This window comes from Anas platyrhynchos, chromosome 8, assembly GCF_047663525.1.
Source record: "Anas platyrhynchos isolate ZD024472 breed Pekin duck chromosome 8, IASCAAS_PekinDuck_T2T, whole genome shotgun sequence".
NCBI lineage: Eukaryota > Metazoa > Chordata > Aves > Anseriformes > Anatidae > Anas > Anas platyrhynchos.
The window spans coordinates 3,991,355-4,018,384 of record NC_092594.1 but is presented as its reverse complement, the minus strand read 5'-3'; the positions used below and the strand labels follow the sequence as shown (position 1 = coordinate 4,018,384).

General features: G+C 36.7%; 1 protein-coding gene across 3 annotated transcripts in view; it reads right to left on the bottom strand.

The window, feature by feature from the left end:
* The window catches only part of LOC140003025 (noelin-3-like), a 47,932-nt gene that overhangs the window by 4,704 nt on the left and 16,198 nt on the right, over positions 1 to 27,030 (bottom strand). Inside the window, exons 1-3 of one of the 3 annotated variants that reach the window (XM_072041721.1) lie at positions 8,075 to 8,288; positions 3,299 to 3,445; positions 319 to 474 (exon numbers count right to left, since the gene is read on the bottom strand). In XM_072041721.1, coding sequence (XP_071897822.1) covers positions 319 to 474; positions 3,299 to 3,445; positions 8,075 to 8,194 — 423 coding nt within the window. In that variant the 5' untranslated portion in view covers positions 8,195 to 8,288. Of the gene's footprint in view, positions 1 to 318; positions 475 to 3,298; positions 3,446 to 8,074; positions 8,309 to 27,030 lie in introns of those variants that run through there. The other 2 variants (XM_072041722.1, XM_072041723.1) reach the window with 2 other exon arrangements.

Here is a 27,030-nt window from a genome sequence, read left to right as displayed (position 1 = left end):
CCATTGGATCTGCCCATTTATCACTGGAGCTTGAATGAATATAAATTTCTCAGTATGACATGCACAATGATACAGGAAAAACAGGAATCTGTTTCTAGTGACATATCTCCAATATCTTAATAATTAATGGTTACTTCCTAGTACAATTAAATTGAACAGAGCAAAAGATTATTATCATAAAGGAAATCTTATTACGCTTTTCATTTTAATGTTGCTCTTGTATGAACATTTCAAGCTGAGATCTTAGCAGTCCATGCATTGCTGCTTAGTACATCGCTTCCAGCAGGCTTTCAAAGTTATTGTTAAAATAAAACCTACTTGAAAATGCTTTGTCATTAATGTCTTCCGATCATCTTCAATTTGCCGAAACTTGGCCTTCAGCCCTTTCATTTGTGTTTCCATTTTTAAAACATACTGGAAATCCCTCTGAGTCCGTAGATTTAAAACTTCAATAGATTGGGACATATTCTGAACCTGTTAAAGAAGAACACTCTCTAAATGCACTTTTTGTTGCTTTACTTTTTTTTTTTTTTTTTTTTCCCTGCTCAGATAGTTAAATGTCAGGCAATAAAATGTACTTATGTCAAGGCTTTAGCTGTGAGCCATTTATACCACAGTATAGGTTTTAAATTCCATAACTGCATGACAGTACAAAAATTGGGGAACAGCGCTAACAGAGGGCTAGCGGGACTGAGATCTTAGAGCCACAGAGTATTTGGATAGTTTCTTTGAGGTAGAGAGGGGGATCCTTTCAGCACCATTTTCAATGGGCTGGAAAAATGCTGTTAATTGTTAGAGGCTACTTTGTCTTTTGTAGTAGATGCTGCCTGTTCTTCAGGATGCTCCATGCACCATGTGTTTCCTCCTCCACTTGAGGAACAGGACTAAGATTAGGAGAAAATTTCTGGGCTGTTACGAAGAGTGTGATTTTCATACCTAGTAGGCATTGGTATAATAATTCACTATAAGGAATACATGAGACTGTCCAGAGATAAGCTGGGATGGGGCCATCATTAAATTGGGATTTGCTTGTGGTTTTACAAGTATAAAATTAGAAACTTCAGCCAATTGTTTTAATAGTAGAAAATCATTTTTTATAGATAAGTGACTGTTCAGGAAACTGTAGTACTGCAAGTGACCTCATTTAGCACTTTCACTAAAATGAGGCAAGGACTTTTCATCTGGAGTTAATTATATATCTATATAATATATATGGATATATATATATCTATATATAGATAATTATAATTATCTAGCAGTGCCTATTATAAAAGCAATGTTTTTCCCAGTCATAAACATGACACATTTTGCAAATGCAGTTATTATTTGACAGTAAGTGTTCCGTCCACTAAAACGGGAAAAAAGTGGACTATGAAAAAAAAAAAAAAGAATATTAAGTGCTGTATTGAAGTTTTGTCTCAAAAAAAAAAAATTGACCTTCCTAATAAACCACAAAAGTAGCAGTACTCCTGTTGTCTGCAAGAGCATGTAAAATTTAAACTAATATTTGTATTTGAAATTAATATGTTGTAACCTACAGACTGCGGGGATTCAGAAAAATATATACTTAAAATAGTACAAATCAGCTTTTGGACGGTTACCATTGGCAGTTCCTAGAAGTATTTTTAAGTGAAAAAGTAACGTTTTTATTTCTTCTTTGCTTTCCAACTGTTGAGCAAGCAAGTAGTTCTTCGGTTTTGTGGTGACACACATGGTCCACAGGTCTGTAGGTATTTTTGTTGACACACAAAGCCACAGGTTTTTCTCTGTGACTTCATTTTGTACCTGTTCTCAAGCTGCATCTGCTGAGTACCATGAAATCTGTAGGAATGGTGAGTAAGAGGGCAGGCTTGTTGTTAAAGATGAAAAACATTAATTAGGCTTAAAAATTACTGGCTGTTTGGCGGTCATAGCTAACACGTTTACTGAATTAGGTCTTATCCTGAATTTTGATCGTTCCTACCTCCTGTCATAGATGGTAAGTGGAAAGCCAACTAATTGAGTTTGGCTGGGATTTTTATCAGTTTTGGAACAATATGAAGGTGGTGTGAACCCCATTCTAGGAGACTCTACCCTCACCAACGTATTTAGCTTGGAAAAATTCTGATGTTTTATTTCCTTGGGACCCTGAGATGGAAAAATAGCTCATTAAAACCTGTTAATATATTCTGTGGAGGAGAGGGCAAGGAGAAATAACTGAAGATGGGTATCAGGAGCAAACATGACTGCCTGTCCTCCCATCTCCTTTACATTTCTACTTTCTACATTTCTACTTTTCTCCTTTACATTTTACATAAGTTGAAAAACTTTCTTCTGAGAAAGGGATTGTTTTTGGGAAGTTTCTAAAACTACTTAGTTACATGTCATGCTATGGACTCTGTCAAAAACTGAAATTAAGTCCCTCCTGAAGTTCATGGAGGTTTATGAAGGGAACATCTGCTGGATTTAGCATTGGAGTGATTTTTCTATAGCTGAAAAAATACTGAAAATTGTATGCTGAAAAATGCATTTTTTTGGGGGGGGTCTACATTTTATGTTGCTTTCTGCTGTTGCTGTTCAAATGCTCTGTCTCAGTCCCTCAGGGTATGAACTACTAGCTGTTACACAGTAACTATAAACTTGGTTACCTACACAGGGAATGCAGAATAATAGTTTGTGTTTTCATGGTTGCAGTGTTTTTTTCGGTTCATACAAAATAACAGTTTACCAATTTTAATATATAAACAAGAGTGGATAATAGTGGGAATAAGAATTGGGTTGTTTAGACAAAATTTGCACCACCGGAGAATGAAATAAATAGTATTAACTGAGGAAATAAGAAATAAAAATAACTTAGAATTGTTTCTCATCTGTACGGTCTGCTTTGGTGGTGCTGTCATGTCTGTATCTCATTATTTGCTGATAAGAGACAAGGAATGACCTTCAAGAGACTTACATGTTTGAAGCAGGAGCTGTAGTTTAAATCCCACAACAACGAGGAAGTTTAAGGTGGGATTTGTAACTGTTTTGACACAGGGAAAGTCAGTCCTGTATGTGTGTAAGAAAGGGTTTGGGGAATGAGCAAGAGAAAACGCAACTTCAGTTTGCTAGATAAGTGGCTTGGGTTGACAGAGGTGTGCTATGAGGGAAACAGACAAATTACGATAAGTGGTGAAAACACAGGTAGGGGATATACCCTCAAGGAATGTTTTTATAGATAACGCTTCAGGGCACCATTATATATTAAACTTAGAGAGGCAGGAGTGGATTTCCAGGGAAGTTCAGTGATCAAAAGGAGAAATTCATTGGGAAGACTTACCTTCTCTAGCAGCTGTCTAAGTTGTCTGCTCTTGGCATCTCTTGAACATAGGTTTTGTTCAGGTGCAACAACAGTACAAATGCAACGGCCATCAGGATCCTGGGCTGAACTATAAACTTGCCACCCTTCCTTGGGGCTAATCTGAGTCTGTAACACAACAACAACAATAAAAATAAAGGGAACAGAATAGATTTAATTGCTGTTTGAAAACACCACCTATTTTTCTTTATTGTTTGCATTATATATTTGCAGTGAGGTTCCTCCTAGTCATCACTCATTATCCTCTTAACTAATTAGGCTGGTGATTTTGCACAGTTTTGCCATGTTGCACATCTGCAGCAGAGTCTCTGAGCATTGTTTCCAGTGTGGGTGAGAGCAGTTTCCTGTTAGTGATTCAGCACAAGTGGTTGATGTAATTCTTTGCAGAGGGACGGTAAGGTTTTTCATTAACAGAGAACAAATATGTCCTTTCAGCTTGAATGACTTTTACTTTAGACTAATGGAAACAACAAAGACAGAAAAGAACAAATACAAAATCCCAAAGAGAAAGCACAGTCTGTGTGACTCACGCAATAGGGAATTGGCTGGGAAGCGGTTCTGGAGGTGTGTTAGCAGGTTTGCAGCACAGAAAACTCTTCTTGGTTGACTTCAGCTACACGTACACCAAAGGGAAGACAGGGGCAGTACTGAAAAGTACTAGGTTAGTTTAGATGATCGGGGGTGATGGCAGGCATGGCACAGGGCAGGAAAGGCATCACACTGTCCTTTACTGGCACAGAATTTTAGGAATTCCGAACCTGTTCTTTTTCAGCAACCACCACCACAAACAAGAGCAAAGTAAAAAACTGTATTTCAGAGCAGGCCAACACTACACTGCCTTTAAAACTCATGTGATACCTTGCAAGAGTAGGTAACTGTCTACTTAATGGGATTTATAGAAATGCACAGCATCAGAACGAGACAAAGCACCATAATCAGATGATCGAACAAATTCAGGTGAGGGAATGAAAACTAATTGGCACCAGAAATATTTTGACTGTTTTCAGGCTGTAATTTCAAGCTAATATTCTGCATTATTCTTTTCTAATAATACTATATTGGCTGCTGAATTTTACAGTGCAGTTGCTAATGGATGACACTGAAATATTTTTGGTCTGGATAAAGTTGGAATAAATTAATTTTATTCTGAAATTCTACTCGGTGTCAGCACAAAGAGTGATTGTTAAAATTGGCAAGCTTTGATATTGATGCTTAGTGAGGAGTAAGTTGCATAGTTCCGTGCCTCAGAAAAGGTGCAGTATCTCTGTAGACTGAGGTCAGACGGGAAGGTAGCAATATTTTTCTGAGTATCAGCGCAATGTTAGAGAAGAGCATAGACTTTTTGTCCCCCACAGTGTCTATTTTGAAGAAGTCATTGAAGACAGCAGTGACCTCTTTTACTGTGGAGTTAACTAAAACAATTCAGAACTGTATTGTTCCCTTGTTTTGGAAGGAAGAATAAGGTATCATAGCGTAGATGACTAAACAGAGGACAGTCAAACCTGGGTTTGACAGAAAGGCATATCCAAAGGTCAGTGCTAAATTGTTGTGCTCTTGCAGCCTTAATTTTTAGGGCACAGGTGATCTAGTTTAACACATGGAGAAGAATAAAATCTAACCAAACTTACAACTGGAGAGATAATTTAAATTAGATTTGAGCAGCTACTAAAATGGCAAGCTAGAACAATTGAAACCTTATAGCTGGTGACCCTTTGAAGTGTAAGCTCTGTTCACAAGTTTCCATGCTGCTCTGTAGAAAGGCTGCCCAGTGTGCCCATACAAGAGCAACCTCTTGTTGAAGTTCAGGAGCCTAAAGCTTGCAATTATAATTCCTACAGAACAGAAATACTCCGTATAGTTTATGAATAAACTGTGATATTTGCGATACCTGCTATTTTTGGTTGATAGCAACAGATTTTACTGCATTCAAGTGAATAGAGTTCTCTGCAGTTGAGAATGGATGCGATAGCAGGATTGTGCATGGTCTGTAGTAAAGCAATTACAGTCCACGCTGTGTTGTCAAAGGTATTTGTATATGCTAACAATATGTATTGGTGTGTTTTGTCTGAGAAAATAATGTTTATTGATTAATTTGGCTGATATTTTCTTATGGCACTTAACGTATATCTTGATTTAAAAAAAAATAAAAAATGCAGTAGCTATTTGGGAAAATATTTTTCACAGTGAAAGACCTTCAGGCATAATATGAATGCGTTGTGATGGGCTGCCCATGCAGAAATGAGTGCTGAGACAGCAGCTCCAGTGTGGGCTACATTTTTTTTTCTGGTATTCTTTGTTACCTGTGTGCATGCTATTGGGGTACCTTTGTTAACTAGGATGGGTAATACGAATAATTACAGAGAAAAATAAGCATGTGCAGGTAGGTGCACTTAGTTTTTTTTTTCTCTCTCTCTTTTTTTTTTTTTTTTTTAATTTTCTTTGTCATTTAATGCCTATCTCAAGCAGAAACTGCTGTGCCACATGGAAAGAGCTAGAATGCATCAAAACCTTTTGAAAGCTGCTGAATCTAGTCTCCAAACGCAGGCTTACTGCTGACAGGCCTTAGTCAACAAACGAGAAAAGAAATAACGAGTGGTGAACAGCAGCAATGAAGACAAATCATTCTAGTTCTTGGAAATCTGGGGAAAACAGAAGAGTCTCTACAAAGAGCCATATTAATCTGCCTTGGCAGGCTGCTGAGTTACAGTCACTTTACTTACCTTACAAAGATTAATTTTTTTCACTTGCACTCACATTCTGATAAAGCTGCTATAGCTGCCTCCATTGTTACTAGTAATTGGGCAAATGGAAACACGTATACTCAGTATCAGTGCTTAAATAGAACAATACTTGTCAGTCGTAGGATTTTGGTCCTGGGAGTGAAACGTTGCTGAAGAGGGGGGTCTTTCCCCTGACCCTACATTTCTTCCAGCAAGGGGAGGAGAAAATGTTAATAAAGATGGGGAGGTTTTGCTCTTTTTTCCTGGTGCAAGATGTGCAATTTTTGAGCTGTGTATAGGAGAGAACTTCTGGAGAACCGCTTGCGCAGCACTGTTCACTAGAGAAGCTGCCAGGGGATGACACTAACTTGACAGCTAACTTTAATTGACTGCTGCCAATTAAAAAACAGGTAGTGATGACCACAGCATCGCTGAGCACCTGGGCCATAAAGTCTCAGCTAGAAGCTGAAGTTTAGAAAAAGGCAGCAGAGTTGTGGTGCTAGTTCTATAACAACATGCCACCTGATTGAAGATGGTATTTTTTCCACTTGGCAGATGTTGCCAAGCTCAGATAATCGGGTTTTTGTGCTTGTGTCCCCAGCTCTCCAGGCACTCCTGCTAGCCCTCTTGAAACCCAAAATGTGCATATAACTCCAATGTTTGAGTTTGAAGAGCATTACTAAAATAATACTCAGGAGGCATTTGTAACATCAGTGTTCCGATGAAGCCAAGGGAGGCATGGCAGTTTACACTACCTGGAATTTGAAAATGACAATATATATAATCATATATTAGTGTGTAAATATACATATGCCTACATGTTGCAACAACAAGTGTGCACCTCTTTGCCACTCAATTGCAACCTTAAACTTGGATTTAAATTAGATAGGGAACCTTATTTCTTATAATATCACATTGCCACAAGAACTAGCAAACTGTATTGTAGGTCAGTGGGCATAAACTCCATTTATAGAAAACAAACTGGAGCTTTTCCTTGTCTTTTCACCTTGATGCTCTAAAACTTATAAGAATTGTTTCTTACAATATAATTAAATTTAAAGTAGTGGTATTTAAAGTCTAAACGAAGTGACTTTCTGCAGTAATGCTTTTCCTGTGTGCATATATTCAATTAATTAAATGTTGATTAGTTAATGCATTTTTATTTACAACTGAAAAATTAAGTTCTGTATATTGTGCTCTACTGTACAAACAGTTAACTATATCTTTTACATAACACACTATCATACAAACATCTGACTGCAGTTATAATAAAATTGTTTTACTAACCATCTAGAAAAAATGTGTTCTAGTTTAACTTACAGATAACTTATAACTAGGATAGTGTTCCTAGCTAAACTATTACTTTAATTTTTACACTTTTCATTAATAGCTAATCACAGCTTTTCTGTAGGTCTTAATTAACAGAGGCTGTTGGATATGAGCATCAAACATACAAGCTGATATTTGTTATTTGTACAATTACCTTTCTAAAGTTCTGATACCCAGCTTCCTAGTACCAATTTTATTTTATCAGCTATTTATTTGCTTAACCATGCTCCAATAAAGGAAAAAATAAGAAAGGATCAGGCTCCTTGAATATTGTAGTCAATAGCTTATGTATAGCACTAATCAGACAAAAATTAAAAAGAAATCTTCTGATACCTGTTTTCCTTAATAATGCAGTACATTTTTTTTTTTTCTGGAGCAGTAAACAGGCAAAATATCGAAGCAAAAGAAATGGCATTGCTGTGCTATTTTTAGCATTTCACCCTCAAGATGAAGGCATTTGTTCTTAAATATTTAAGGATGCTATTTTAAAATCTTTTCTTTCATAGTAAGACCACAACATGCTCACCAATGTGCAGATTTATGATGCCCAAAAAGAAGCATGCATTAAGTGATGATAGGAAGATTAGTACTCTAAAAAGATTCATAGAGAGGCAACAGAGTAAAGCTTTTGCTGGCACTTATATTTGCTCAGCATTCAGATGGATTGCAACACATCACAGCTACTTACTGAAGTGGGTAGTCTGGTGGTATTTAGTCCTACCAGAGATGGGAGAGTTTGGGACATCCAGTTAGAGATCATTGCCACGGTACTAAGAACAGCACCAAGCTTCAGCAGTGGAGGGCTCATTGCTGTGGAGCTAATGAGTTTTCATAGTGACTGATTATCATCCCAGTGCAGGCTGGCGCTGAGAGGCGTGACTGCAGCACACGACAGCCTCAGCGGGGAAGGAGAGCAAGGTACCCAGATTGAATCATCTGTTAAGGACACTCTTATCTTTATTTGGTCTCTTTCTTTGCTCTTACTAACAATGCTTATCAGTATTTATTTGCTATTTATGACTGTAACACTTATTATAGGACTTGGCAGTCCTTTACATGCTAATAGCCATTGCAGTTTACAGTGGGAGATGGGATGAGTGAATTACCTCTTTATAGGTGCTGGAAAGTTAATTAGCACTTCATTAGTTTAGTCCTTGCAGAATGGACTAAAACAGTACATTTAGTCATCCTGTCTGAAATTCAAAAGCACAATCACAAAACTGAAACAAAGAAAACAAAACAACAAACAAAAAACTCCCTACTCCCCATCGCTGTTTTGGTAGAAATATGCTCAGGTATACTTCAAAAGATGATACAGGAACTATACTTGTCCCGGGGGACAGGGGAAGGGTGAGAGCTGTAAGCATGCCCATGAAAAGACAAAGGCAGGCATTCCCAGAAACCTCCCCAAATACCCCTTGATTTGTTGATCTCACATAAACTACAAACATCGGCAACTTTATAATTTGCAAGGCATGTTAAGATACATGTTAAGATAGTATTTAGTGTTTTGTTTTTATTTTTTTTTACTGTGCATGTTTTACACTGAAAATTTTTGCATTACAGGGCTGGCAGACTCAGTGTGTATTCACTGTTGTTAGGAATAGAAAATAAGTTGTGGGTTGCTCATATAGCATTTGGAGGCTTCTCTTGGCTCTAATCTGCTGTTAAATCTGATGTTCTCTAGTGCTGTAGACTGATCTCCAGGTTCAGTAGCAATTAATCTTTTTCAGAAACTTAGTAACTGTGGGGGAAAAAAGTATATAAATCATTGTGTTGAGGTAGCTTTCCTTTTCTTTCTTTTTTTTTTTTTTTTTTAAAGAGTTATTTTAAAAAGAAGAAATGCTGAGCAGGGATTTCTAATGGCAATTATTTTAGAAAGAACTTGCTTAAAAATTTGCAGAGATGGACTACTGTGTGTGCTTCCTGAGGCAATTATGGATTTAGTTTGTTTCTGAAGTTGTGTCCAAAGGAGTATATTTTTCTTAAAGAACTTTTAAAGTTTGTATGAAGGAAACCTGTAATAAAATGGAAAGGGTTGCATTTTAGAGCAGTGTGCCATCACAAATGCAAACTTCCTATACTTACTGTAAGTATAAACTTATAGTTTACGTGTAAACTTAAACTTGTAGTATCAGTCCTGCAAACAATATTTCAGATTCTTAGGTCTTGTACACCGAAGTCAGGCTAAATTTTCTCTTCCAACATTCATTTGGGATGATTTCAATCTCTTGTTTAACAAAGACACACGGAAAACTAGTTTTTAAAAAAGAAACAGAAAACCACGTGGAGGGCTATTATCTAATCTTACAAGGGGTCTTCAGGCACAAGGATTCAGCAATGGAATGAATTCACAGAGAAATTCCTCGCATCCCAACGTTATATATTTTCTGGGAGTCACACAGTAAGGTGAGCTGCAAAATGTTTCAGGTACTCAAAACAAAAACACGCTGAATTCACTGAAGAGGTGCACTTGAAAACTGAAAGAATGAGTTTATTTGTTTATATGCAGATTCTACACAGAAAAATAAGCTCTTTGCTAATTTCCATATACATATATAGACATGAAAGTAAAAGATCTATCTGAAAAGGATAAGTTAAAGTGTTAAACCTGTTGTAGTTTTAATTATCTGATGCATGTTGAATGCACACACTTGTGTGCATTTTGACTTATTTCACATATTTTGGCAAAACTTTTGGGACAAAATAATGTACAAGGGCCATTTTCTCCAAAGAATTCAAATTGCTTTCAGATTATGAGTCAATAGCAAATAATTCTGATGTTTGAATAAGAAAGCGTTGTGATTCTTTTGTTCAGTTTGAAATAAACAAAATCCCAGGGAAAAAAAAAAAAAGAAAAGAGTTGCACTGGATCAGTCTCCTTGATTCATTTAGTTCCTTTTTTTAGCAACAGCCAGCAGCAGATGCTTAATAGAGGAGCGTAAGAGAGCAAACATACTGCAATACTTTTCTTGCTGTAGCCTTCCAGCAAAGTGTGGTGCTTACAAGGCCTGAGGTTGTAACTGTGTTCAGTGGCCTTTCCAGGAAGCTTTCCTCCGTGAATTTCTCATCACTTTTTAACTCATCGGTAACTTGGGGTGGCACATCATCTACTGATATGGAGTTCTGCGGTTTAATTATGTCCTTTGTGAAAAGTATACTTACCAAAAGTTGTGATTAGACTGCAATTTTAAGAAATGCTGTGTTTAATTCCAGTCTGCTATTTTCCAATGAAAAATGCATTTTTGGTAAGCATAACCTTGATCTAATAGCCAGAACATCTTTTGGTTACTTAGTAGAAACGAAAAAAAAATCATCAATGAGACTGAAAGGCTGGTCAGGCGTTACCTCAGCAGAAGGGCAGAGTGAGTGGAGGTGTTTGAGTGTCCAAAATAGAGTTCCTGTACCTATGGAGATACTTTGTGGCTCAAAGTTGGGTTTTGTCCTGTGGAGCAGATGGGCTTGTGTTCAGGCTCCGTTTTTCCCCTCTGAGCATGAGGTTGCTGTGCAAAGTAGTATGGCAGAAGTACAAATAAGATCTTTTTAACATGACTTGAAGGATCAAGCATAACATTTTCTTAGAGCAGCAAGAGACAGAAAATGTAATGGAACATCACTGAATTCAACCTTCAGCATTGACTTTTTTTTTTTCTCTTTCCCATTTTAGGGTGTAGTTACATAAAATGTAAATCACAAATACAGAAAACTAAGGCTATAGAGCAGATATGTGAGTGCCATGTCATCAGAATGTTGAAGACCAGAACAGCAGCGATGTTGGACCTTTAACACCTCTAAAGTTCTACGTAAGATTAGAAGGGAGTGAATTTCAGTCAAGTGCAATTGCCCAGGGCCATGATTTCAGTCAGCCTACAACATAGCATACAATGTAGTATCATGAAGAAATGTAGACAGAAACATAATAATCATTTTTTCTCTAATATGATTATAGGTGCAGAATTCAGATTACAATATCCAGGCCCTAAAAACGGAGAGAAAACATCTGAGACAGTTTTCTTCAACAAGAAAACTTAATGGTCCATGAGAAATCATTAAGACTACTGGATGAAGGAACAAGAAAGATCTGCTCTCAAGAGGCCCCTGCATTGTGTAAAGGTATTTACAAACTTTGCAGTGTTAAAACTGTTAGAGCAGCTTGTCAGAGGCTGGGCATTGAGCAGACGGTAGGACACACATTCTAAATGCCTGATAATCCAAGATATGTGTACCAAGTGCATAAGAGAAAAGTAGAGTAAAGCCCTTATGGTATATTAACATGTGCACACCATAGTTATGTAGACATATTATCATGTCCCTATACTTATACATACAATTTATATTTATTCAATAATTTCAATGGTTACTTTTATCTCTGAAATAATGAATGTCCTATAAATTTCTTCCCCTTTCCTGTATCCCCATTTGTTCTGAATGACATCGAGAGTCAGTCTCTTTGCTGAATTCTTGCAATTACTTGCCAGCCTGACAATTTCACAAGTAATTATTTTATTTTATTATTATTTTTTTAATTCAGAGCTGAATTATCATTTCTCCATGTTGTATAATTTTCTCATATAGGTTCTTCTGAAGCACTTCAGCATTCTCTCTAGATCTGACTAACCGCAAAAGATTCTGCTGTTCACCAGTTTTATCACCTTTTTTGTTCCCGTGTTCTTTAGAGGTTTAATATGCACACGAATACCCCCAGTTCCAACACATTTCCTAGAACAGTCATGCTACATTTATACCACATTGAGCTGCAGCTGTTTATAGTTTTGTTTTTCTTTTAAACATTTTCTGATCCACAAAAGACCATAGTCTGTCCCTTCCTGACTTAAACCTTTGACGAACTACATTGCAAAGACAGTAACTTTTCTGAAGTTCAGATGAGTAATTACTGCTAATTATCCTTAATCCCATGTATTGTCAGCTCCCACAAAGAATGCTGTTTGTTTGGGGGCACATGATTTTTTCTACAGATGATATGCTGCTTGGCTTTTGTGTATATTCATTATATTCATTACATACAGAATATTCATTAACATATTTTAGAATTTTATTTTCTTCCAACTAGTCTGCCTGCTGAAGTGAAAACCTGCTGATGTGTGGTTCACAGTATTGCTGCTAGATATGTCTTTAAAGGTAGCATACCAGGAGATTCTCCTCTAGTATTCTTTCTGGTTCTATAATTGCAAATTACCATGCAGGTGATATCTGGATTCCCCACGGTGCTGAAGTTAGATCTGCTGTAAGTGCATAAGGGCTTTAAAGCACATTTGCACTGCGGTGCAGTGACGTGATTGCAGATTGTAGAGAGATACGAGTCTCCTAAAGCAACCCTAGCCCAGGGATTGATGGTAGTGTAGCTTACACTGGAAAGCTGCAAAAATGCTTTTCTAGGACCTTAAGTATTTAGAAGCTGTGTCCTATGCTGCTGCTAGACTTTTTTTTTTTTTACATAGGCTACACCTTTCCCCTAAACATGGACTTGACTTGTGCAGCATCAGCATAGGCAATATTTCTTATGCCATGCACCCATTTGTCAAATAGCTACTCCAGAGTGGTATGCAAAGGAACCCATCCATGGGAACAATTAAAATATCATTTTTCCTAAACAGTGGAAGTGCTCACTGGAACTACATTTTATTTGTGTTCTTATTAGAACTGGAGGAATGCTTTAAAAAACCTTTCTGTTAAAGAACAGAAACTTTGAAATAATTTTAGCTTTATTTTGCCATAAACGTTTGGGGAAATTAAAAAATGGCAAGCAAATAGAAAATTTTCATGAGAAACATACTTGCAATCATATATACAAAGACCTTTTCAGAAACCATAGAAAAACTGAAGGGTTGTTCTCATCTAGTTAGATCATAAGTTTTTGTTTTATTTCCTATGTTTCACGGAAGCTCTGTTTTAAAGAAAAAAAAGTGCAATTTCACATTTCCAGTTCTTGATATGCTACTAAGAAATAGTCTTATGAACAAGAGCTAGAAAGCAATAATGCTTCTAAAATCTAAGCACTATTCTTTTAAAACAAGTTACTGGGATTTATTATTATTATTTTACTGGCATAGTAATTTTCTCTTTTTGGAGCCAAATTATCTTAGAGTGAAAGCTAAATTATTTATACAGAATGACTGCACGTGCCATATTTTTATCTTATATGGAACTGTCTAAATCTAACAATTTCAGTGTTGTCAGCTGAGATACTTGTATGCCAGCTTGGTACTATTCATTTATAAATTATTTGCAGTGTAAAAGGTATTACTAAGGATAGCATATGAATGCCCCAATTTATTGCTATTAAATAAGAGGTATAAGGCTTTTCTAGTCTATGATATTCAATTTACTTTGAGTTCCTGTTAGATTTTCATATGGTTTAAACAGGGTCTAATATAAATGAGAATACAGCCCTACTTTATGTTGTCACGTTGAAGTACGATAAACTCTGTATAATAAAAGTAATTAACATCAGTATTAGGAATATTAACAAAGTAAATGTTCTGAGAGTCATAAATATGGGAACACACACACAAATGCATAAAAATGTCTAATTATATCCTGGATGGAGGAAGAGGAATAGTGACTGTAAGAAAGAGGAAATAGCTAATTCAGTAGCAGTCACTTAACCCTCATATCATCTTATAAATGTGTGTGAAAAAATATGTTAGCCTCCCAAACAGTTCTTAGAATTGAAAGCTGTATTCATGGGTAAATGCTACAAAAAAAAAGTTTTATTTGGTATGAAAATATATGACTTCTGTATAAAAGCTTCGCCTAAAACTGCATTTTATGTAGACAGAGATCAAAGTGATTGCACAGTCACGTCTCAGATTTCTTAAATAGTTTCCTTTGAAGCAGAGCAAAGTCAGGAAACTTAAGCCACTCTAAGTTAGTACTTTGACAGGTTAGGTTTAGGAATTAAGCTCATGCATGGAAGTCACAGCTTCCCATGGTACCGTGGTGTTGTTCTGTAGCGTGTACTTTCTTTTTCTTCATGTAATGTATTCTGGTGGTGGCTCAGCAATATGTGGATTTAAAAAAAAAAAGTGCATTAGTCATGTTCCTGAGCACTGGTAATTATTCAAGTGAGGCTAATGTGTGTATAAACCCAAATTCTCAAAATTTGAATAGCAATTACAGTTCTTAGTCCACCTTCAGCTCAGTGAAAGCACATCTTTGCCCTTTCAGTTCAATTCTAGTTCTCTGAATTTAGAAACCCGGGGGAATCCCGAGCTGCTTCATCTAACTCCATTTATGTTCAACAAAAACCTCTGGCTCGGCAGTGTGACTTGTAAGTAGTAATGTCCAGGCTCTTTGCAAGAGTGGATCGAGAGGCGTGTGGCCTTTCTGGAGAACATTCTTACACCAGCCTTGTCTTTGCCTACATACATGGTAGTTACTCTGGTCAGGCATCTCCACTGACGGGAGGAGTATGAGGGGAGGGCTTATGAGAAGTCTGTTCTATCCTTATCCTTATACTGGTGCTCGAGGTGACATTCTTTTTAAAGTAAGTGGCCTTTGTTATCTGTTTGTTTATTTTTCAGGATGCTCTTAGTCCCTTTGAATGAAGGGACATTGTTCTTGGAGAGCATTTTCATTTTCTTTCTCACCTATTCCCTTGTGTTGTGCAGTTAGCAACCCCCAAGTGCACAGAGTAACGAAGCAGTGCGTCTGCAGGGGGCTTAGTGGGTGGTGTGAATTGCTAGAAGTGAGGACTAACATCTACCTAGTCGAGAATGATGAAAGATTGTGCAGAGTCCTTTCCCCCCAGCAAAGGCTGAGAATCTGCATGCTTTGGAAAACCTTGAGGTCCCTCCTCTTGTCGTGAGCGACAGGACACAGGACAACTGGGTGCGATGTGATATGCTCCTGGACCTGGCGTTGCTTGGGCTCAACACAGTACTGCAGTTTAATTCTTTTGAAAACCGCTATGGCTGCATATAAGGATTTATGCATAATCCCTCCTGCGGTAATCCTCTTGCTTAAGGCTTTTAACCACTTGTAATTTTTCCCGTTCTCAAAATACGTGTTATTCTGCTGGGGAGTGAACAAAGCCTCAGTGATGTTGGCAGCTGAGGAAGCTGGCTTTCACAGAAGGTAAATTTAAAAAGGAACTTGGCTCTTCTCAGATATTCAAAGGCTGAAATTCGCTGTGCAGGTAGATCATATAATTCTGGAGTAGGGCTTGTGCCATGAAAATGAGTGAATTTGTTATAATTTAGTAAATTCAGTGTTTTAGATGGTTCTGAATTCACCTGCATGTCAGAAAACAGAGGGAAGGTATTTTCTAAGAACAGCAGTCCATCCCTGTGAAAGTGGCTGGTATAACTGAACCTTCTTCAGGTCGATGTGTGCTTGCAGTGTTTGGCAGTCGGTGATTACAGGGAGCTGGCACTGTTTGCTCAAAGGCAGGAGTGTGGTGGCTAGGGGATCAAAATGGCAAATGTTTAAAGCTTCTATAATCCTATGTACTACAGGATTACAAACATTCGGACTATGAAAATAGTTTAACTGCAAAGAAGGATGGATACAAAGAGGGAATAGATATTTATACTCTATTTTAAGGGAACTCAAAAACCCTGTGTACATTGCAATTTGTGGGTAAGGCACTCTTCCAGTAAAGAGGTCTGACTTGCCATTCTGCAGTTTAATAAGCATAATGTAGAAATGATTGCAACTATACCGTTCTTTTCTGTATTTTACAATAGTCTGTCCTGGCCAAGCAAAAATTCTGTTCTGAGCTTTTGTCTTGCGTTACTACATTCCAAGCCAAGGTTTACGTTTTCTGGCATTGAATACATCACCATATACAGAATAATTTTGTAAAGGCACCAAGAGGTTAAACAATAAATGTAAAGACTATTAAAATGAAACTGGAAAAAAAAATGCTATGTCTTAGCCAATTTGTCAAAGTGCTGGTGCTGTTAAAGCAATTAAATAGCAATAAGAAAGCAGTCATGTCCATCATTGTTAGTTCTGGAAATCACTTTTAGATCTATAACTATAATAAAATGATTTAAAATCTCTATAAAAAGAGTTGGTTTGACAGAAATAGGAAGAAGCTGAAGAAAATATTGCAGTGGTTGAGTGGGAAGTGGGAACCTGAAGAAACTACATTTCACAGATGCTTCTTTTCTTACTGACTTTTCACTTTTGATGGACTAGCAAATTATTGTTCATTGGTTTTCTTATGAATATAACCCATAGTCAGTCTGTCACAAATAAGGACAGATGGAGGCCACCTCAGCTAGTGCTTTGGGATGATGATGTTCATCATTTTCACACTAGATGAATGTCATTGGACCATTTGCAAGAAGTAGGGTTTTTTCTTTAATGAAACATAATGTAGGGGGGGAAAAAAGATGAAAGTACTTTCTCCAACTTGAAAACATGTTTGCTCTAGGAAAACTTTTGCTGCCTGTGTACTTCTCATAAGGTTTCTTGCAGTTAGGGGAAGAAAAGAGTAAAAGGAGCAAGGAAAGTAGAAATATTAATACATTACTTAAGTGATCAGTCAGTAATAACAAGAAAAGTTGCATGATGCATAGACAGTACGTAATTTTAAAGAAATTTGCTCTGTGAATAGTAATAAAATAAACAAATACTTAGCTGTTGCAGTTTCTCTATGTTAGATTATTTAGCAAACAAAGTTCTGCAGACTTTAAATTTGCAGTGGGCAATTTTTTTTTCAGGCTGAAGGCTGTTATTAATATTTTAATGAATTATCTCCATCAAGAGCTCTGTTTCTTTTACTACAACATGCATGTTTTACAGATAATAAAAGTCATTTCCTGAAAAGCACTTCAGCAAAACCCAGCTTGAATTTATGCCAGGTTTTCATGGAAGAATTTAAATGGAGTTTTAAAATGTGCTAAATTTTAGCTCTGGAGTAACTTAATTAAATGACAGTCACTTTGCAAATAGCTTTTGCTCATTATAGTCAAATAATCACAGTCAGTTTAAAGGAAAAGCGTGACTTGCATGATTTGCACAAGAGATACATGACAGTTCTTTTGGCTTGGATGAATTACTTAATTACTTTTTTAAGCTGTGCCTCTGGACACTGAGATCTTTGATTTGTTGTTCAGTGTGCTCAGGATGCAGATGACTTATCGCATGAAATGAGTTAAAGGGAAACTCAGTAGATAAAGTTAGCAACATGCACATTTTTTCATTTATAGTATGATGAATTAAAAATATTTTGGATTGGTACAGCCCAAAGCTGTTCAGCTCTGTAAGCTGTTGAATGGCTATAATACTATCTGCTGGAGGTGGACAAACATCAGCATCATAAATGTAACATGGAGTTCCTGAGCCTTCCCAAAAGGTAAAAAGAGCTTTGGGTGGCCTGAGCTATATTAGTAATAGCTCAGTAATAGTTTATTAATTAGCAGTAGCTCATTAGTAATGTTGGTGCTGAAATTCTCCTGAATGAAGTAGTAGCTACCTTTGGTGATGTATCTGTATTTAAACATATGAAGTGTAATGTTGTTCTTAGTTTCTGAAAATCTCAGGGAAAAAAAAGAAAAAAAGATTGAACAACCTTTTTTTAAAAAAGCTATTATATCTAAACTATTGGATGTTTAAAATGTTTAACTTCTGTTTTTTTTTTTTTTTTTTTTTTTTTTTTTTTTTTGCATTTAACCAAATAATTTTTCAGAATATTGAATAACTCAGAATTGCACAAGGTCATTCAAATAACTGTTGTGACTTTCAAGTTGTTTTGGTGAGAATAATTTTGAGGAATCCAAGTAGGTGGTATGCAGAGGCTTAGATTAAGTGCTGGTAACATTCATTAGAAAATTATTATGTTCTTTATTAGACGAGCTGATACAATTAGGAGAAGCAGTCAAGTTTGTTTTTTTTTTTTCTTTTTTTGTTTTTTTTTTTAGGCGAGTAGCTGAAGCAGTAGCAGAAGTTGTCTCAGAAGCAAGAGCAATCTTCAAACTTCTCAACTGTTTTTAATTTTTGGAGTGGTTCTTGCTACTTTGGACTGGAAACTGAGCTTGTGTTCCCAAGAACTCCTTGAACACTTTTTTTTTTTTTTTTTTTCTTAGTGAAATAGTTACTTTGCAAAGACTACAGAAACATTAGAGCACATAGAAGGACAAAGCTCAGCCATTTGAAAATGCATTGAAACAGAAGTGCGCTTTATTGGGACTGGGTAAATGATTTCTATTATCAAAGAGTGGGAACACCAGATTTCCTCACAAAGTCTGTCATGCTTATTATGCTGTCATGGCTACAGCAACAGTACTGCTACAACATGGAAGCCAGAGTGGTGCTCGCTGCTGTTCCTTACTCATGACTTTGGTGGGCTTCAAGTACTTTCTCTGAAGTCACAAAATGCAAGTGACTTTAAATAGTGATATTTGGAAAATAGGCTGCTTTGAAATTACAGTACATGTTTACAAAGGAATCATCAGCTTAATATTTTAAGGCAGAATCAGAAGGAAGACTGTTACTTCCATGACCCTGTGATGAATATTGCTTCTTAATAGAAGAGACTGAGAAGTTGAGATCCCCTACTATAGAACATCGAGTAGCTTTGCTCACCAAGTTTAGCACAAGTAAAAATATCGTATTTCTTTATGCTGTCTGAAGGATTAAACAGAATTCTTCAGAGAACTGTCACCCAGTGTAACACCCAGCAGAATTTCATAGTGATTAGAGGTTAAAAAATAAAAATTCTGATCTTAAAAACACATATATGGCAGCCTATAAAGTCCTGGAGCAGTGTGTTTAGTTAACATAAATCAGGTGCTGTTCTCTAAATACCATATGTATCAACCGTACCAACTTGTAAGAGTTGCTTTAGGAAAAGGATAATCGCTACATGGTCACTATGTGCATCTATACTTTATAAAGAATAGCTAAAACTATACCACAATGGTATAGCCACCGTGGTGCCACCTCTGTGCTTTTACTTAAACCATTCCATCATTTCTCTCCAGCAATGCGAAGTTAGAAAAAAAAAAATCTCATCAGGTAATAGTTACTTTGCAAAGACTACAGAAGCATTAGAGCACACAGAAGCACAAAGCTCAGCCATTTGAAAATGCACTGAAACAGAAGTGCACTTTATTGGGACTGGGTAAATGATTTCTATTATGCAAATAGAGATAGTAATTAAATAAGGACTGTATATCAAATTAATAGAGGAGCACAGAAAAAATGGAATTTCAGGAGCAGTATAAATATAATTTGCAAAGATACACAGATCATTTAAAAAATATGTAAAAACAAATCTCTTATGGATCACTAAACAAGAAAAGCTGTGTTATCATGGTGACACAAAAGCAAATCTGTTCTACTTGATTTTTTTCCAGGCAAGGGGAACTGCAAGAATAAAGTGACGCGGGCAAATGCCACATGCATAGATGTGAAAATGGATGATGAGTTACAGTTATTAGAATACAAAACAAAAAAAAGAGCAACAAGAGGAGAAAAACTAGTGGAGATGGTCAAAAACTAGTAGGGTGAAATACCAGATTGTGTGGCAAATATTCAAGTGATAGCTGGTCACATGGAATGTGGCATTAGGTTTATTCAAAACAATCAGTGAAGATCTTGTTAAACAAGTTTGATATAAAAACAAACATTTTGGAATGCTACCTTTGAATTAATTGCTAATACATTAAAGAAGCCAGTCCCTAGGTTACAAATGGCAATGATCTGGGGAAGGCTTTCAAATCAGGTCATTACACATACATTTAATGGTTTATTAATAATATGAATAGATATTTTGGGCTGAAAAACTTTCTCATTTCAAAGGGATGAGAATAAATATCAGTTTAGACACTTCTGTTCTTTTGACAAATAGGTAGAGACTTGAAAAATTCTTTGGTCATTGTACAACAGGATACTGGATATAGCCACACTATAAACACAAAAGTGAGTCTATGGGAATGGGTTAGTGCCTGGGAAAGCAGACCACAAACACACACTTACTGGTGACACTCAAGCAATCTTGTTTTATCCTGAAATCTAACTGAATGTTTTGCTGCTGGCAGTCTTTCATGTTTGCTTATTGTTAAAATACATGCTTGAGCTGCATAGAAGCTGATTGCAGTATGCGTGCTTCTTGATTCTTCAGAACTTGTGGTTATGGTTTCCTAAGCAATATAAGTTGCCAGATTTTTTTCCCTTAGCAAATTGTTTTATCCAACTCTATCAGTTAGTTTAATGAATTATATGACTTTTTGTTCGTTTTTTGCTTGGCTCATTTACATGCTCCTGTAACATGGATTAATTTTCTGTGCTGCAGTTTGCTTTGTGCTTAGAACAATTGATTTCGGAATCAGATTCCCAGGTCTAGATCTCTTTTCACATGACTCTCCAAATTCAAATCTGTCTCCAGATTTCCCAACTTTCCTAGCAAAATCCAATATGTTAATAAGGTGTTGTAGCTTGAGGATACCCGTATTAAGAAAGCATAGACTTAGATTTCCTAAAGCCCAAGCCTTCCTTATGTGGACTTCCCTAGTAGTTCCTTGAGGGTATGATTAATTACCTAAAAATGATTCTTGGACTGTGCAGTATGTTTAGAATAACAAAACATAAAGCAGAATCCCAAGCAGTGTGCCTTGATGACTTTCATTCCTGCTACAAATTTCCAGATGTTTACAGGAAAATGTCATGGCTCTAAATCCCTTGAGATGATTGTCAGTCCTAGAAGGAAATAAAACATGTAGAATTTGTAAGTATTTATTCTGAAATACAATAAGATATTGTATTTTAATGGAGCTCATGTGTTTGATGCTATCCCTTCTCAATGCGTATAGTTAACTTGAAACTTTTAGGAAATGAAATGTTAGTAAAAGTAAGGCTGAGGTAAACTGCTTTTAGTGGGCTGAAATAACAATGACTTGATTATGAGTATAGAAGAAAGTATGTCTGACTCCTGCAGCCTTAAATGGAGTATTTTCCTGAGCCTGAATTGTGGGATCACAGGCAATTCTATACCTGAAAATATCAGAGCAAGGAGGTAGAGTGGAGGAGGTAGAAAAGGACTGGTTTATACAGAAGATGAGAGGAACTTCAGCACCATTTCTCTCCGTTCTGTTCTACTTTAGGGATAAAGTTGTAAAGCCAGAGTTACAAATATAAATATAAAGGTTACAAATACTGTCTAGCTACAAAAGCCAGTTATTGTTTTTGTTCTTTCTTTTTGTACTTTGTGCCTTTGAGGAATTAGCGTTTAATTCAGAAGACTTTGTTCCTGTGTTGCTGCAAGTTTATGTTGTCCTGGACTTGGTAAGCAGGCCAGAGCCAAACGACACCAATACAGGAGTGAATGCTGGGAATCAGGAGATCAAATAGATTCGTCACAGGAATGGCTGGATCTCTTGATTTGACTTAGAAGTGAGGTATTAGAAGTCAGATGCATTAAGTATGCATTCAAGAGGGAATGAATGGAGTCTCTAGTGCAGCTCGCTTGGCAGTCACAAGAATGTAATTATAATGGCTTTTTAGTAGGGTGGAAATATCCAATTTCCCCAAAGACCAATCTGTCTTAGCAATGCAGACTTTCTGACCTCACAGTCTAATGCTTACTTCACAAGATGCCTCATTTCTCCTTATGTAATGAATTGGAAATAACATTGTTTCAGAGCACAAAATGCAAGTACTGCTTCATTAGACAAAACAATTCTTCAGGAGCTTGCTAAACAGAAGAAGAGAGAAAACTGGCCCTGCAGTCTACCCATGGACTTAAAATTTTAAGTATTAGATAATTGTAGAGAAGATAATTAAACATATTACCCAGCACTGAGATAATCCGGAGAAAATTGGCTAAAATGACCACACAGACCCTTTACAAATGAAATAGAAACTGAAAGGATTGACAGTGGCAAATATCAGTGTTTTGGAAAAGAAAAGCATCCCTGAAGGAGAATATGGCTTATCAGATGTTGAAGGACAGATGATAAACCCCATATTACTTACAGCCATTAGTTATGCCAAAGGCATATGAACTGCAATGCAACTGTAACACGGTTTGCTGTTTCATGCATTGTGCATGTAGCTATTAGGATAAAAGCCTTCCAGCATTCTGTATGGACAGTTACATTAATGCACAAAGTCAGTCTTCAGTAATTTTGAAGAAACTAAGAAAATTCACAGGCTGTATTTGTACTTCAGTTTTAGCCTTCTGGGTCTGGGACACAGTCTGCCATCTATTGTAAAAGGGGAAAAAATATACTACGTAGGCAAAGACTTACAAGATTACATGAAAAATAGGGAAGAAGGAAAACAGAGCTATCCCAATAAAATAGCAAATTAAAATGGAAGGAGATGTATGCAGTAATAGAATAACCTGAGATTTAATGGATAATTCCCTCTTTTCAGCTAGAGGCAGTCAGGGTAAAGAAACAAGAGAGGCAGTAGGTGTATGGGCTTAGAGCAATTGGTGGAATGTAATTATGGAAAGCCAAATGAGGTAATATTCTTTATTCGTTATTATAGTGACCCTTTTTAATAAGATTTTTCCTCAGTCTGGCATAATATTCCCACTAGGTAATATATTAACAATCTACGAAAAGAAAACTACTGTAGCTGAAAATTGAACCCTTTCACATTGAGGCAGAATGAAACAGAAGAGTAAGAACTGGGGCTGACATAATTCAAGAAACAGACACCTTCTGGTTTGTTTGGATGCTTTGGGACTCTCAGGCTGTCCTGAGCCGGCTGAGGAAGGATGTCTCTGCATGAAGAGGTCTCTAGGCTATAATAATGTGACTCTTTTGCTCACTGTTTTCCTGGACCTCTAAGATGATCATTTGTTGGTGTTGTGTGCTTCAGTCAGCTCTGATTTATGTTATGACAAGCAGGTTCTCCTGGCAACACCAAGACTTCAGTAGTGCAAGTGATTTATTATTATGTTAGTCCTCCTCCTCTGGTCTTTTATTGGATATGTGTCAATGGTTCGTGAAAAAGCTGTAATCTTTAGGAAACTGCAGCGCAAATGCCAGGTTCTAGTGCTAAAATACAGTTTAGAAGGAAAAGGAACAGTGTTACCATTTCTTCTGAGTTCCTTATCAATAGTAAAGGAGTGTGCATGTGTCACTAAAAAGTCTTGTGTATAGTGTTGTTTTTTGATGTTTTTTATTCCATGCATAAAACAAACAACCCAAGTTAGATTTAGTTTTACTGAAGCATAAATTTAAATGTGAATAACATTTCCTACAACCAGTACCCAGTGAAACCTCTTTCACTCCTACGAAAAACTGGGGAGAGTTTCCTGCTACAAGTTGACTGTATTTCAAGAATCAAATTATGGCAGAAAACCTCTTATTTCACCATACAGAGCCATGACTATTATTGCTTTTTTTTTTTTTTTTCCCTGCTTGTGATACAGTCTTTGATATCTTCTAATTAACAGAATATGCTCCAGAATGTGAAATACAAATTCTGCCTCTGCTCATAAACATAAATTATGGGTTACTCACAGGAACTGAAAAGAATACTTAGAATTGAGGAAACTGTGTATGGAACTTCCCAAAGCGTTTTGTAAAACACAATATGAATTTCTAAAAATATAGGACATTATTATCATCACTCAATATATTGGTATTTCAATGTCACATGATCAAATAACATTGGTTTCAAAGATGTGTACTTGTGTTTAGTGAAACAGAAGCACTGAGGTAGACCTTTCCAGGCACATGTGTTTCCTGTGCTGTGCAGGTGAGAAGAGCACTTCCAGAGGGCAGCAACACCCCAGCTTCTTGCCCTAGACCTTCCACGGTGCCGTAAGAGGGAGGATGCATCTGTGAGAGTGGCTGAGGTTGTTTTAATACAAGTAGCTTCATATCAATTGAAATATAAGTGCTCTAAGAAACTGTTGTGGGAAACAAATGGAGAGTCACTACTGTATTTAAAATAGAGTCATAGGATAAAGTATAACTATAAATATGGTATATCTTCTTTTATAATTCAGGCAACACTAATGAAGAAAATAATGAACTGGAAGTAACTTAAAGCCTAAAGGGAGCACAGGGTGTGCCAGCTGTGTGTTCAGAATAAAGTTTGTGAACTTCAGGCCACACACAATTTACAGCACTGACTGCATGACTGTTTTTCCTCTCTCTTCCATAGCACCAGCTTTTAGATCTGCTCATTCCCAGTGGCACATTCCATCACATACCCCAGTGCATAGTTACAAGTTGCAAGTGACAACTCTGTAACTCGTAGATGATAAATTCCATCAGGTGATTTCAGAGACTTCAGAGCAAAAGGAAAGATCTGCATGGCCTGAAGTCTTTGTTAGTTTGAGGCAGATTTGCTCATTTCCAATTTAAGGAAAAAGGTCTTATGACAGCCTCTGTCAGCATAAAGCACTCAAAGATAATTCAGTTCAGTTGTATTTCTAGGATGATGCAGGGCTCAGAGTTTAAGAGAAAATGTACCTGAAAAAGTCAAATAGAAAGACTGTGTTATCTTAGTATATGTAAGTTAGCCATGCCTCTTAGCTTCTCGTCAAACCAGTTGTTACATTTTTATCCCTTTAAGACTTTCTGGTTTGTGTTCATCTTTTCTTTGTGTTTGCATGTGTGCTCAGGCTATGAGCTGCAGAGATGGCATAATGAAGGTTAATGGAGCTCTCAGATTCATGTAACTCATATGAATTAGAAATAACTACTAAAACAGAGAAGGCTCAACAAAATCAATTCTAAAAATACTTCATGCAGAGCTCATAATGGACTAAATAACACTTCTAAACAGCTGCATTGTGATTTTGCCAAACTGAGATAAAATAAATGCCAAAGAAGTGTCAGAGTGAACAAAGGAAGGATTCCTCCTGTTTCCCTTTACAAATATTTTTTCCACATTACTCCTTTAGTTGTCAGAGATGGAGTAAGAATAGAAACAGGAAGAAACACTCAAATCCAAGCAGCTCTGGATGATTCCCTCCTTCCTCCAGTTGATAAAGGAATATATATTCCTGAAAACTCTCATCTGAAATCAAACAGTATTCTCTTCCTTATTTTGTTAAACACTGCAAGCATTAAAAACTCAGCCTTATATTATGAAATCAGCTATGTGCCTGCTGAAGGAAATAAGGAAGAATGAGTCCTGTTCTTCCCACAGAGAGCTATACAGAATTACAGAGCAGGGAGGGATTCAAGAACAGATATAGCTTTGCCTTTTCTCTCCCCAAGATACCTGCCCTTGCAGATGAGCCAGTGTGACAAGAATAATAAATTTTCTTATCACTAATAGCTATAATTAATGCCATTGAAAGGAAAGGGGGAAACAATTATTTCTTTGTGCTGTTCATGTAATAGTAAAACAACGTAATGCTCATTAAGAACTGCATCCTGACAGTGTAATTTAGATATAGATGACCTATATAGTTTCCAAAGGCTTAATCTTATAATGACAGGAAGAGTGCTCTTAGATCATCCGGAAATGAATTGTGCCCTACACACTAGAAAAGCTTGAAGGGTTTGGAACACAAATTTCATTAAGGATAAGGGATCAATTTGTGCCACTTGGAAAATAATTCTACTGCACTTTCAACTTCTCAGGTTCAGTCAGTAAAGAGCAGACTAATTTTACAGTAGGATTTCATGATAGGCATGCTGTGGGAACTCCAGGGAGGTAGAAGCTGGCCCAGCAGCCCAGTTAATGAGCCAACCTCCCCAGTACCATGGGATTTCCTCAAAGGGACTCCACAGAGCTACCGCATATGGGTTACTTGTAGGTTATCCAATCTCAGGTTCTTTGTTCAGCGAAATTTTAATTCACAGAAAGACATTAAGCATTTAAGTCCAGAATAAGTTGGACTGAACTCTTACCATTTCATTGACTTTCACTTACAAATTACTCCTTAATTTCTCTTTGGTAGTAACAATAATTTTAATTTAAATATCAACTTTAACCTAAGGATGTCATAGTATTTCAAAATGGTCAGTCCAGCCAACCCCCCCCCCTCCGCCCTTCCCCCCCAAAAAAAAAGCAGTTCTAAAAGCCTCCAATATGACATGAACATTGTGACAATGTGTTCTTGTCATGGGGATGGAGCTACAGTTAAATTCCTGAAGCATGGGAGTGACTGCAATAGTGATAGAACTAAATGTCAAGTTTGTTGGTTGTACTGGAGTACTCCTGTGATGAAATCTAGCCCATAAGCTGTAGGTTTGGGATAGAAGGAGTGCCCTAAACATGATAAAAATGTATGCTCTGTGTGACTCTCAGCATGTCTATACACTACTTCATAGTGTATGAAGAATATATGGGCATGTGTGAGACATCACCTAAATGCGCTTTGTTTCTAAATTATGCAAATACTAGTCACTAATGACACCATTACCTTATTAAATGTGGTAAAGGCAGTCAGATATTAATAATGTGAAACAATTGTTATGGAGAGCTAAATCTCTAAACTCTTATTCAGTTAAGGATTGAGGATTTTGCTCCATATTGTCTCTCACTAAATGTACTTTCTTGACTGCAAGTGTGCCTGGTAGGAGAAATGGTGTTGCCTGTCACTGTGTAGAGAGACAAAAGATCCCATTCCATTTTTCTCATCCTGCTATTGCACTGTTCTCCAAATAGTCTTTGAAAATTGAGATTCAAAACCACCATATTTGTATTTCATGGATTTTCAGTCCTAGTGTTAGCAGATAGGGAAACAGTGCC